Below are 12,633 nucleotides of genomic sequence, written 5' to 3' on the forward strand. Positions count from 1 at the left end.
TTAAATCTAGGTATTTGTGCGCCCCCATCGAACCACAGTTTAGATTATTTTAGGAGGCGGGCTTCGATCCTGCCTGTCAAAGCCAAATCCGAGCTGAGACGGACACAACAATACAACATCCAGACAGAAAGAACGAGATATTTGACTACAATTCTCCCCACTCTGGAATGGAACCCAGGTCTCCAACATGTCAAGACTAAGCCCCTGACTGCGTTACCCTGGACGCCGGTTTTATTATAGAGTTTGAAACTCGTTAAAACCATAGTAATAATAAAAATAATGAAAATAATAATGAAAATAACAATAACGATAACATTAATAATAATAATAATAATAATAATAATAATAATAATAATAATAATAATAATAATAATAATAACAGTTGGTCTGTCAATGCCGGACGATGATGGGTGCATCTACAGAGGAGAATAGTTCTCAAGCGAAACAGAAGAAAAAAGATTTAAGATGACTTGTGGCTTTTGCTGCCCCCAATGAGACTAATTCTGGAAGAGGAGGGTTTGCCACATTTTGAGCATTTAAAAAGCTTCATTTCCGCTTGTGTTTTAGTTTTCGTAAGTGTTTTACGGCACTTGCAACATACACAAAAAGGTCATATAAGTGTCAAAGATTAGAGGTGTTACAAGAGAGTAACAAACGCAAAAAAGAAGGAAGACAGATAAAGACGATAGATGTTTGATAGGAAAAAAGAAGCAAACCACACCAGAGCTCCCGCCAACCACCCACTCCGCTTGTGTATGTATGCAGTTTGCCTGCTTCTTTCTTTGCTTCAGTTTTTAATTTGTAAAGCCTCATAATGTGATTGTCTGCTCTTATTCTGTGATTGTTGCTGTCCAACTGGGTGTGTCAGGAACTAGGCTCTCCAATGCCAATAGGGATTAACCCAAACAATAACTCTAACTGACGAAGCTTACTTACTTTACTTACTTTTTCCAGCCTCTGATCTTGTATAGTTAGATGTCAAGGGGAGATGCAATTCTTTTATCAAGGTTTAAGTGGGTGGGTGGCTTTGGCGTCATTCAGCCAGGTTTTGCAGTTGCAGTGTCTAGATCTACCCCTTCCGTTGTGGCCCGATTCTCTAGTGTGGTATGCAAGTCGTGTAGGGTTCGACTTCTAATTTCTTGAATGGCAAATGAAACAAATTCTGGCAGAGAATAGTTTACTGGATTATGAGCACTTAAAAGCTTCATTTCCACACGTGGGTGTGCACAGTTTGCATGCTCCTTTCTTTGCTCCAGTTTTTAATTTGTAAAGCCTCATAATAATTAATGTGATTGTCTACTCTTATTCTGTGATTGCTCCTGTCCAACTGGGTCTGTCAGGAGCTAGCGGTAGACTTTCCTATGCCAAGGGTTTAACCCATACAACAATCGCTACCCAAGAAATACAAAGATCTATCTTTTCAGTGCCTAATATTGAGAAATATGACGTCAACACGTTTGATTTTCACAACGTGTCAAGCTTTTTCGAATCTTACGATTTTGACAGAGCAGCCAAAACATTTGGTCTCTGACCGCCAAAACATTTGGTATCTGACCTCATGGTCTGAGTAACTCAAAACGGCCAAAAATGTCAAATAGAACTTTGTAACTTTAAATGAAGGTAGCGTAATGCTAACTTCAAAAGTTTACTTACTTTTTACTTACTTTTCCTTTCCTCTTATACGGCGTATCGTTTGATGTCAAAGGGGGGGGGGGTGCAATTGTTTTCATCAAGGTTAAGGTGGGTGGGTGGGTGGCTTCCAGGGGACCTCTTTGACGTCATCAGGCCAAGTTTTTCAGTCTCTACCCATTCCGCTGTAGCCCGATTCTCTTATGTTTGATGCTCGTGTATGAAACTTGAAGCCCAACAATTAATGCGTACGTCATTATTTTTTTTCACGAAAGACCCCCACAAGACCACTCTCTCGCGTCACAATCCAAATCTCTGAGCGAGAACGTTGTATCTGTACTCTATCCCTGCTGTAGTTAGAACCTTTCTACGTGTCAGTCGCCCTAAGTGCTCCGGGCGTTGGTGAGTAGCGTCTTCCACACATCCATCCGGCCGGCAAGTAGCTCGTGAGTCGAGTGTTGATGCCGCGCGCGTTATTTAGACTGTCCTCACGTACGTACGCCCGTGCCTAGTTCAGACTGTCATTCAGTGTAATACAAACACTAGAATAATAATAATATATTATCTTTAGTTTTAGTACAAGTTTCACGGTACTTGCAGCACAAATTAGGTCAGATAAATGTCGAAGATTAGAGGTGTGTGTCTCAAGAAAGCAACATACATAGAAAAGACGGAGGAGAGATAAGGACTTTAGATTTGCCACCTATTTGTAGGAGAGAAGGAGCAAACCACACCAGAGCACCCCCCAACCACCATCACACAGTTTCTAAGTTGCCATGACGTTAAGTTGTTGTCCCTTATACCCAGCGCACACTGCCAGTCGGATTCACCGGATTGGTGCCGTTGAGGCTAGAGAGGTGAGCAAAGTAAGCCTGATACCGCGTTTGGATTTCTCTGTTGCTATCTCTTGGCGCTCATATGACCTTATGCAGTTGCGAGCGCCGTAACACCTTGTTCGAAAAAAAATCATCCGATTTAGTCGGAGCCAGGTAGATTTTCCCTCATGGATAGGAAAAAAATTACTGTTGTGGCACCTTAAGCTTTTAATAAGTGTTTTACGGCACTTGCAACACGATAAGGTCATATAAGTGCCGAAGATTAGAGGTGTTACAAGAGAGTAACAAACTCAAAATAAAAGGAGGAGAGATAAAGACGATAGATGTTTGATAGGAAAGAAGAAGCAAATCACACTAGAGCACCCGCCAACCACCCACGTTTTGGCACCATACGTCAGAATCCAGCGGAATTCTCTTGTGACCTGCCAATTCAAACGCGTTTGCTTTTCAAGGTCACCACGTGCACATCAACTTTCTCTCCAAATTGATAGCTACAGAGACCTGTGATGGTTTGATGGGATGAGGACTGGAAATACTAGAACTGACCTCGGAGGCGGTGAACAAATCCCTAGCAAGTACTACATTGGGCGTTATTTTACGTCCAAGAAAGGGGGAGAGAAGGGGGGGAGTGTGTGTGTATGTGTGTGTGTGTGTGTGTGTGTGTGTGTGAGAGAGAGAGAGAGAGATAGAGAGAGAGAGAGAGAGAGATTGAGTGAGTGAGAGAGAGAGGGGGGAGGGAGAGAGAGAGAGAGAGAGAGAGAGAGAGAGAGAGAGAGACAGACAGACAGACAGACAGACAGACAGACAGACAGACAGACAGACAGACAGAAAGGGAGCGCTCTTCTAGCTCTTTGTTATAGATTCCGAAACATACTAAGCCAAAGCAATATAAACGACAAATTTATCAGCAGTCAAGATACTGTGAGATTTAGATAATAATATAAAAAAGAATCTCGTCCTATTCAATAAGCAGATTTTGTTTTTCGTTTCCTTTTCAACCCTCTGATACATGTCGTGTTCTGACACTGCTTTTTATTAAATAACGTTGATCCTCCCTAAACCCTCATACTCATACAGGAGAGATTAATGACGTCAGCAACTTCTGTCTGGCACGTTACGTAGAACGCCAAAGTGGGCGGGGTTGGGGTGGAGGGTGGGGGGGGGGAGAAGGTAGGGGGGAGGGTGTACGTACCAAAGTTAGCAGTAAGGAGATATTATAAATTTGTGTAGAAGGTAGGGGGGAGGGTGTACGTACCAAAGTTAGCAGTAAGGAGATATTATAAATTTGTGTGACTTCGCTTATCAGGAAAATAGGGGGTACGTTCATAACTGGACATTGTTTTGTTTCTGTCTTCACGCACAAGGCTGTCAGTTGTGGCAACAGTTAATGGACGTAGCGCTGACATAGTGTGACTGGCGTTTTTAAAGTTTTTTTTGTGTTTTTTGTTTGCTTTTTTCTTCTTTTTTGTTTTTGGTTTGTGTTTTTTAGTTTTAGTAAGGTTTTACGGCGCTCGCAACTGCATAATAAGGTCATATGAGCGCAGCGCCAAGGAAGGGGTGAATGTCAAAAGAGAAGTCCAAACGGGGAATCAGGCTAGCCTCACCAGCACAAAGTCTGCTTCGACTATCAAGGCACCTCGGAAATGACAGTTCACAAGAGAGTGACAAACATACAAAAGAAGTAGAGGACAAAATGACGATAGTATAAGGATGAGAAAAGAAAAAGCAGCTGTTCCTCCTATGTTCTTCTGGCACAGTATGAGCATGACATTGATAAATCAGCTCATTTACAATTCTACTGTGCATAAGAACATGTTAATATACCCCCTTTGGGAATGGTCTCAAGACAACCTGGGGTAGGGGGGGGGGACTGGTATCAATGGTGCAGAGGTTAGGGTCTTCGCAGGCGCATGCCCAAAACGCGAGTTCGACTCCTTGACCTTTTGTGGATACAGAGCACAACAGCAGTGCTTGCATGCCGTGCATCGCTGGAGCTGTGGCTTTCTCAAAGGGCCAACTTTTTACAATTGCCTTTTTTCCTTCTTTCCTTTTTTCTTTCTTTTTTACTTGAGTGAAATTCAATATATAAAAAAAAATCCCCTACCAGTACCATGAAAAAAACCCTTGTCACACCTGTGAAAATTAAATAGTAGGACATACTTTCCACCTTTTATTTCCATGTACTGACCATCTCTCTTCTGGAACATACCGCCCAAGCAAGGCTGGGTCATTTACATTTTTGTTTTGTTTTGGTAAGGGTTTTACGGCACTTACAACATAATAAGGTCATGTAAGTGCCGAAGATTACAGGTATTACAAGAGGGTGACAAACACAAAATAGAAAGAGGGGAGATAAGGACGATAGATGTTTGATAGGAAAGAAGGAGCAAACCACACCAGAGCACCCGCCAACCACCCACGGTATCATGAATACTTCTTTAAATTTAAGATGAAATAGGATAAGATAAATCGTTATTGTCCAGATGCTGTGCACTGGTTTGGTGTTTTTCTCCCACACATACACACACACACAGGCACACACACACACACACAGGCACACAACACGCACACACACAGCCACACACACACACACACACACACACACACACACACACACACACACACACACACACACAAACACACACACAAACACACACACAAACACACACAAAAACACACACACAAGGCCATAAACTTAAGACAAGAGGGAAAACACAAAAATAAGAGAACACAAGTGTAATTTTCAACATTTATTTACTAAATCATTTACATTAATTCAAAAATAAATGAAAAAATAAAGGAGAAAGCAATACAATCAAATCAATATATGAAAAGTATGAAAGAAGACGTTTCAAAAGTGTCGAGATAAAAATGGAAGTCGTATGTTTAGCACCAGTCATGACAAATTCCCCAGCAAGACACATGTGTCATAAAACGACCCCAAACACGATCCACATCGAAGTTATTATCATGTGTAAAAAAAATAGTGTGTCAACGTGGCAACACACTCGATCGATCGACAGGAACACACATTACACACCAGTGGATCTGAACATAATTTTCTTGTCAGAATAACATTAGACAAGTTCAATTTATGAGTGAAGATCTTGATGATGATTGAACCGATTTTCCAGACACTGATTCAGACTTTAAAATTGTATGTCTCTCACTGCAATAGTAGTTATTTTACCTGAAAAATGTGCAACAGACTGGAAGTTGGGATATCTATCTAAATATACTCACTGCTAAATAATGTCGACACAACTATGTTTATCTTTAGACTATGCAGTATTCATAATTTATATGATCGATGTTTCTATATTGACACGGTCATAACGCAAATGCTCAAGTCATTTTCTTTACAGGTTTCTAGTTACTGGTAAGTGTACAAATATTTGTTCCTTGTTTCATATCCTCAATATTGCAGATTTTTTTTTGTTACATAATTTTTGGTTGGGATGAACAACTGAGAGGGATACTTCTAAATCCCAATAGGAAGAAGACCGAGATACTGGATAAAAAATTATTCTCCCTCTGGAATCGAACTGGGGTCTATTGCATGTGGGAGCGAAACGCCTCACCGCTACACCACAGACACCTGTTTAGTTTGTTTTAGTAGAGGTTTTACTGCGCTCGCAACTGCATAAGGTCATATGAGCACCAAGGGGTGGATGTCAACAGAGAAATCCTTTTAGTGAATCAGACTTACTCTGCTCACCTCTCTTAGCTTCAACAGCACAAAGTCTGACACCTGTTTGAAATTTCGCTTCATGTATAAAAATACGTTTGACTTGAGAAAGCATTGTGTTGTTGTTGTTTTTTTGCTTTGTTTCTTTTTTTTTGGGGGGGTGGGGTGGTGGGGGGGTGTATTTTTTTCTCAAAACGACCCAAAAAAACAAAATGACTTGTGTTATGACCGTGGTGTGCTCTTCTTTATGTACTTCACTGTTTGTTGGAGTAGAAGAGAATTCTAGAAACGCTCTCCCAACAAAACTGGAATAACAGCCAATAAGCTCAAACTTGAACAAAGAAAGACATCAGATAAAAATGATGGGGAAGAAAAGACAAATAATTAAAGCTTGCGAGAAGCACCCACCAACCACCCATTGACAAGTCTCCCAGGACTTTATCTCGTTAAAAGGCAGAGATCAAAACTTAATGTGTTTGAATCAACTTACAAGAATAAACAATCTTAATCTATCCTCTTGACAGCCCGTGTAAAATTTACTGGAGGCTGGGATATTGTAACAAGGACCAATTTAATGTACGGCTAATAAAATAGCTAGACCACTTAAAGTAATTACTTACAGAAAGTACAAAGTTGACACACTGTATTAAAAGGTAACTTTCAGTTTCAAACATTTATTATTGTCATTTGTATTTATGATAAACAATATTATGAATACAAGATACATCATGTAATTGATTACATATTACAAAGATACGTGGTTCACTTTTCAGCTCATTATTTCGTTATTTAAAATCTTCAAAGTAAACACCCATGAACAATTGAGACCATTATGCTTCGCTTTCTTCCATAAAAAAACAACAACAACACAAACGAATGACACAGCATTGAGGCTGAGAGTACTCATGCACAGGCAAACAGGCTCCGAGGACAAAAACGTCATGTGATAGAAAACATGCATGTAAAAATAGATCATAAAAGACAACGTCATAGTCAATTTAAATACTAAGCATAGGCAGGCACTAGGTCAATAAGAGTTCAAAAAGTAATGGCCATCTGATCCACTTATGGAATGATATTGCATAGACCCTTTCAATGATAAATCTATTGTCAGGAAATCATATCAACTGTTGAAAGGAAACTTTCCCTGGGCAGAGTACAAACGGTAGGAATTCTTGTACATCTACGTGACTTGAGTAGCATTCATGGCTCATACGATGACACGCGAGATGGAAATGATGGACTGGACAGGTACACAGGTACAAACGCGGTAAAGAATCTATGGTCATTTATCATGTTCTCGGAACACTTGGGTCTTGAAATTGGGAGGGAAAGTAAACATGAGTAGGGCTGAATAATGCATTGTCTCAAACGATGCAATTAATAAAAGGTTTACAAAAAAAACTCTTTAAAAAAATAGCGTTTCAAATTTCACTGTTGGACCAAGGAGTTTAGCAGTTTCGGAATCTTTCTTTCAAAACGAGAAAAACTGTCCATTTCATGATGAAACTTAACAAAGTAAACCAGAATACCCACATCTAGCATTACAAGAAAAAGGCTGTCACATCGTTTACCGGCTACCACAATTAGAAATAAACATCTTTACAAACTAATTTTTCCATACAGCAGTTCACTGTAACTGGCTCAAGAGTAGAAAAACTAGACCCTCTGATTGCTTTTATTGACCTTTGAAGCACAAAATGGCAGACATCGGCTTAGTGGTAGTTGCAGTCAGAAGAAGCCACAAACAAATAACAAACAAGAAAGTGATGCGATTTCTTCAACAACCAGCTGTTTGCAAGAAACATGATTCACAGCTTGTTTTCAGCAACGGAAGAAAAAATGTATTACAAACTGAACTAAAAAAAAAAGTATCCAAAGTGAAATGAACCAATGACATGGCAGCAGTTTGACACCTATAAAAACAACGAGAAACACGTGGACAACACGTAATGAGGATGCTATAGAGACACCATATGAAGATCACAACACAGAACAGTCAATGCCAGCCACAGATGGGGTGACCACGACCTACGTAGGGAGGTCTCGAAAAGCCTCGGTGGAGAGACCCAACAGTAGAAAAACAGTGAGCTCCCCCCAACAAGGACATAGAAGAAGAGAAGAAGAGACAAGTCACTGAGCATCTGGAGGCTGCAGAAAACACTCAACAGTTTCCACATTAGCAGCTGCGAGGAGCAGCGTCAAGTTCCATCAATTGAAAAAAGAAAAACAGTCAGATTACCAGGTAACAAACAAAGCGGAATGGTAGTTCATCAATGACTATGGCCGGACGTAAATGTTTCAAGGACAATTTCTCACCAAACACATTCATAACAGCAGCAGAAACTTAACTACAATGTATCCCATTTCTTTTCAGACAAATTTTGAATAGAAAATTCCAAGTCCAAGTATGACTTCTGTATTACAGATTTCTGTTTCCATTTGGTGCCCAAATAATGTTTTATCAGAAGATATAGAAAAGAGACACGTCTAGTGACCAAGATTTTGTTTTTATAGAAGACTCCCAAAACAGGCTTATATATTTATCTAACATTCATTATTCATTCCATAACAGACCTAGATCTCAGGCACTCATAAAATTTTTCATAAAAGTCCTGCTTTTACAGGGCTTCTCCACAATCATCCTCACTCTAGCCACCCGAGCAATAAATATCTGACACACCTTGCAACCTGGCACAGCAATGAAAGGGAAAGCATCAAAGTCAAAGTCACAGTCACAGTCACTCACAGATCACACACACACACCTGGTGCAGCCATCAATAGTACAGCCGCACACGCACAAGTACAACAATTATCAAATGGTAAAGTTACACATACAACTGAGGTAATTGTCTAGAAGTCTCCGGTCCCACGACACTACGGGACCATTCCTCTCACTACAGACAGGAGACTGTCTCTGCTTGTCCTGCTCTGCTGTGTGTCTAATATTGCTTCTGATCTTTCCGTGATGAACCTACTGTCCCTCAAACATTCTCCCAAAGGTAAACGCACACACAATGACCTGTTAGCGCAATCGATAGGCAAATCATAATAAAAGTTTCCAGTTCAACAAATTTCTACTGAGAAGAGTTGTAAAATGTAAAATGCAAAATGCGCACAGAGAAACAAATTGTTGGAAGATATGGGTAGAAAAAGGGAAGTTCCTTCCAAAGCTTTGAATTAAAGCACACGCAAAAACTGTAGAGTAAACATGTGGCGACTTTGCATGGAGTAGCTGCTTTGCTTTTCAGGATAAAGGCAAAATATACACACATAATGTGCTTGAACAAAAGTGCATAGAATATTACTTACACAAGTGGAACACCATGACAGAAAAACTGTTTTGCATACTAAAACAAAAGCTTTATTATTAGTCTGAGCCCCCTACAGGCAACGTAGGCAGTTGTAAAAGAGCGAACCATAGTCATAAAATTATACATAAGGGCACATGATAACCAGCTCATATAGCGTACAACTGACATTATAATGCTCTTTTGTACACACACATATATATCAACATGCATTTAGTATTGCACACAAGTCCATCCACTTGAAGAAAGCACAGTGAAACATAACAGGGAAGTCAGAATACTCAACGGATCGAAACAATTAGAATCATTGACTTTACACTCAAGCATTATAACAATAGGGCACAAGACAAGCTTTAAGCACTGACATCATCACTATACAAGCTGGACGACTATCTTACTTCGCTACTTTCTCACTCAAGTATACCGCCACTCCCACCAACCCCCGAGATTCTTGACAGCAAAGTAAGACTTCCTTCACCCACATTCCACCAACTGCTATTCATGTGGAAAAAGTTTCTTTCATTTCCTATAAACAAGTTTATATGAAGACTCTTAGCAGTACAGCAAAGTCTGAATTATAAATTTGTGACAAGTGAATGACCTCTATGAAACAGATGGAGACAAAAACAAACTGTTATGGAACCAGTTCTATCAGCTGAATAAATGCAGTCAAGTTCTTCAAGTAAGCATAATACTTGAAACCTTTTCAAAAAACAAACACTCTACATCCTCGGCTGTACAATATTTTCACAACTTTCATGCATCTACTTCGAGTCAAATACAACGCCAAGCATTGTGCCAATATCCACCTCACTAATTTCACAGTTTCCAAGTAACATGAACCCATCTTTCTAAAAAACCAAATATGTGCTAAATAAAGCTACAAAGTGTAACGATAAAAACTAATCATTCAGTCCTTTTAAAATCTAATTTAAACTCTTTTGAACTTTCCTCTATGACTGTCGTAGACTGCAAGTCACTTCATCTCTCTGGAACACCACGATAGATCGATCTCCGGCTGAACACCTATTCCAACTATAAGCTACAAAATAGAAACGGAAAAAGTTCTTCAAAAATTCTACAGTTCAATCAATTCCTTTTCTCGTCGTCTTCTTCTTCTAGCATCTTGGACGAAGATTCCAGTGGTGTTCGCAGAGACTTTGTTTGTCACAAGGAGATGAGCGTGGGTGAGCCGACTGCCTCGGAGCTGCTGTCGCTGTTGTTCCGCTGGACCTGCGAGGAGCACGACATGCCGGTGAGGGGCGTCAGTCCCGTGGAGCCGTCCACCATACTGTCCAGCCCGGGGCAGAACAGCGACGATGGGGTGATGGTGACCCCAGAGGTGGGCGTGTTGATGCTCACACCCGTGGCCGAGGTCACAGACAACATCCGCGCACGGTCCCGTTTGATCAGAGGGAGGGAGTTGGGCCGAGACGAGGCCACCAGAGAGTTCTCCGAGACGGCGGCCGATGAAGAAACGATGGCGGACGACGCTGTTGCGGCACTTGCGGCGGGAGGCCGCTGGGCGGGGGTGGCGGCTGAAGCGCTGGACGCCGCAGCAGACATGCTCAGGTTCTCCGGGGCTGGGCACGGGTCAGCGGAGCTGTGGAGGTGTGAGTGGTGCTGGTGGTGGGGGTGGTGGTGACCGGTGGTCTCGGAGGCACCGCCGACCATCAAGTGCTCCGGCTCCACCTTGACCTTTGATGAGGTGGCTGGGGCGGCAGTGGAGCGGGAAGAGTTCACCTTACACATGGGCTGGTGAGCCTGAAGGATAAACTCCAGCTGTTCTCGCTCCTGCTGCAGAGACTGGATCTCTGACTCCAGCTTGCTCTGCTCTGCCTCCAGCTCCTCCGTCTCCTGGGAGGGAAAACAAAGACAACAAGATCTGGTCAGCTTTTCGTTTAGTTTTAGCAAGTATTTAACGTACGGCACTTGCAAAACAATAAGGTTATATAAGTGGCAAAGATTAGAGGTGTTATAAGAGAGTGACAAACACAAAAAAGGAGGAAAGATAAGGATGATAGATATTTGATAGGAAAGAAGAAACAAACCACACCAGAGCACCCGTCAACTTTGGTCAACGTGAGATAAGATAACATAATATAAAAATATAACATGCATCTCTACAAAGTGAATTTGCTAAAGCATGGAAAAGGCATATACGCACACGAACTTGTCAACATCTCCTCTCTCCCTCCCTCCCTCCTTTTCTCTTTCTCTCTCTCTCACACACACACACAAACACAAACACAAACACAAGCAGCCATTTGATGGACCAACAAAATAAAGATTTGCTGTTAGGTGGAAGAGTAACATACTGGAACCAAAAAAAAAACTACATGTACACTTGATTTGTTATTTATTTGTCAACCTCATAAGACAAAAGAAGACCTATCAAATATTAGGGATGCTTTGTCATTAAATCTTTTTATCTAAAAATAACTTGATCAGTAAGAAGACAAACAATTGTCTCCGGGACTTATTCCTGAAGGAAACAGTAACAGGAAGAGCAACCTCAGTAAATAAAAATAGAAGACCGTCAAACTATCAGAAAGTTATCTTCTCTTACCTCCACCAGCTCATTCGTGTGGTCCACACGTCTCTGACGACATTTAGCTGCGGCCACTTTGTTACGCTCTCTTCGCACGCGGCGACGCTCTTCTTCCTCGGGAGGGAGCTGAAAATAGAAGAAAGTTACACGTCAGAAACAGAACTACAACTAATGGAAGATGTGGATAGCACCATTATCATGTAGGGTTGTTTTGTTTGTTTGTTTGTTTGTTTTTTGGTGGGGGTATGGGGGGTTCTTTTTAAGTTGTTTTTTTTTCTTTAGTTTTTTTTTTTCGAGCTTCTGAGCAGGATCATATCATTGAGTAGTGAACAATAAAATAGTACAATATAGTGGGTTTTTTCTGGGGGGGTTTTTTGTTTTGTTTTTAGGGTCTTTTTTCAAAGCATCTGAGTAGGGAAATGAGTAGTGAACCATGTCCGCCAATGTCTGTTTCAGATGCAATTTTTTTTTAAACCCATCATACATACAGTTCATTTGTATAAAACCATATCAGGACTTCCTACAACTCAATCATCAACAAGAAAGCTTCAAAGGTTTACTAGCACAACACCTTTTGACAAAGAAAAATAGCACAGAGCAACTGAAAGACCTAGGAG

General features: G+C 40.9%; 1 protein-coding gene across 1 annotated transcript; it reads right to left on the reverse strand.

Moving 5' to 3' along the window:
- Nucleotides 1-6,320: 6,320 nt before the first annotated feature.
- On the reverse strand, nucleotides 6,321-12,142 carry LOC101859950 (fos-related antigen 2; the record flags this gene model as incomplete). The annotated part of the gene is given in 2 exon segments (XM_005102802.3): nucleotides 6,321-11,322; nucleotides 12,035-12,142. Coding segments are annotated over 2 exon segments (798 nt in total), but the record flags the coding sequence as incomplete, so codon positions are not given.
- Nucleotides 12,143-12,633: the final 491 nt, after the last annotated feature.

This window comes from Aplysia californica, unplaced genomic scaffold, assembly GCF_000002075.1.
Source record: "Aplysia californica isolate F4 #8 unplaced genomic scaffold, AplCal3.0 scaffold00342, whole genome shotgun sequence".
NCBI lineage: Eukaryota > Metazoa > Mollusca > Gastropoda > Aplysiida > Aplysiidae > Aplysia > Aplysia californica.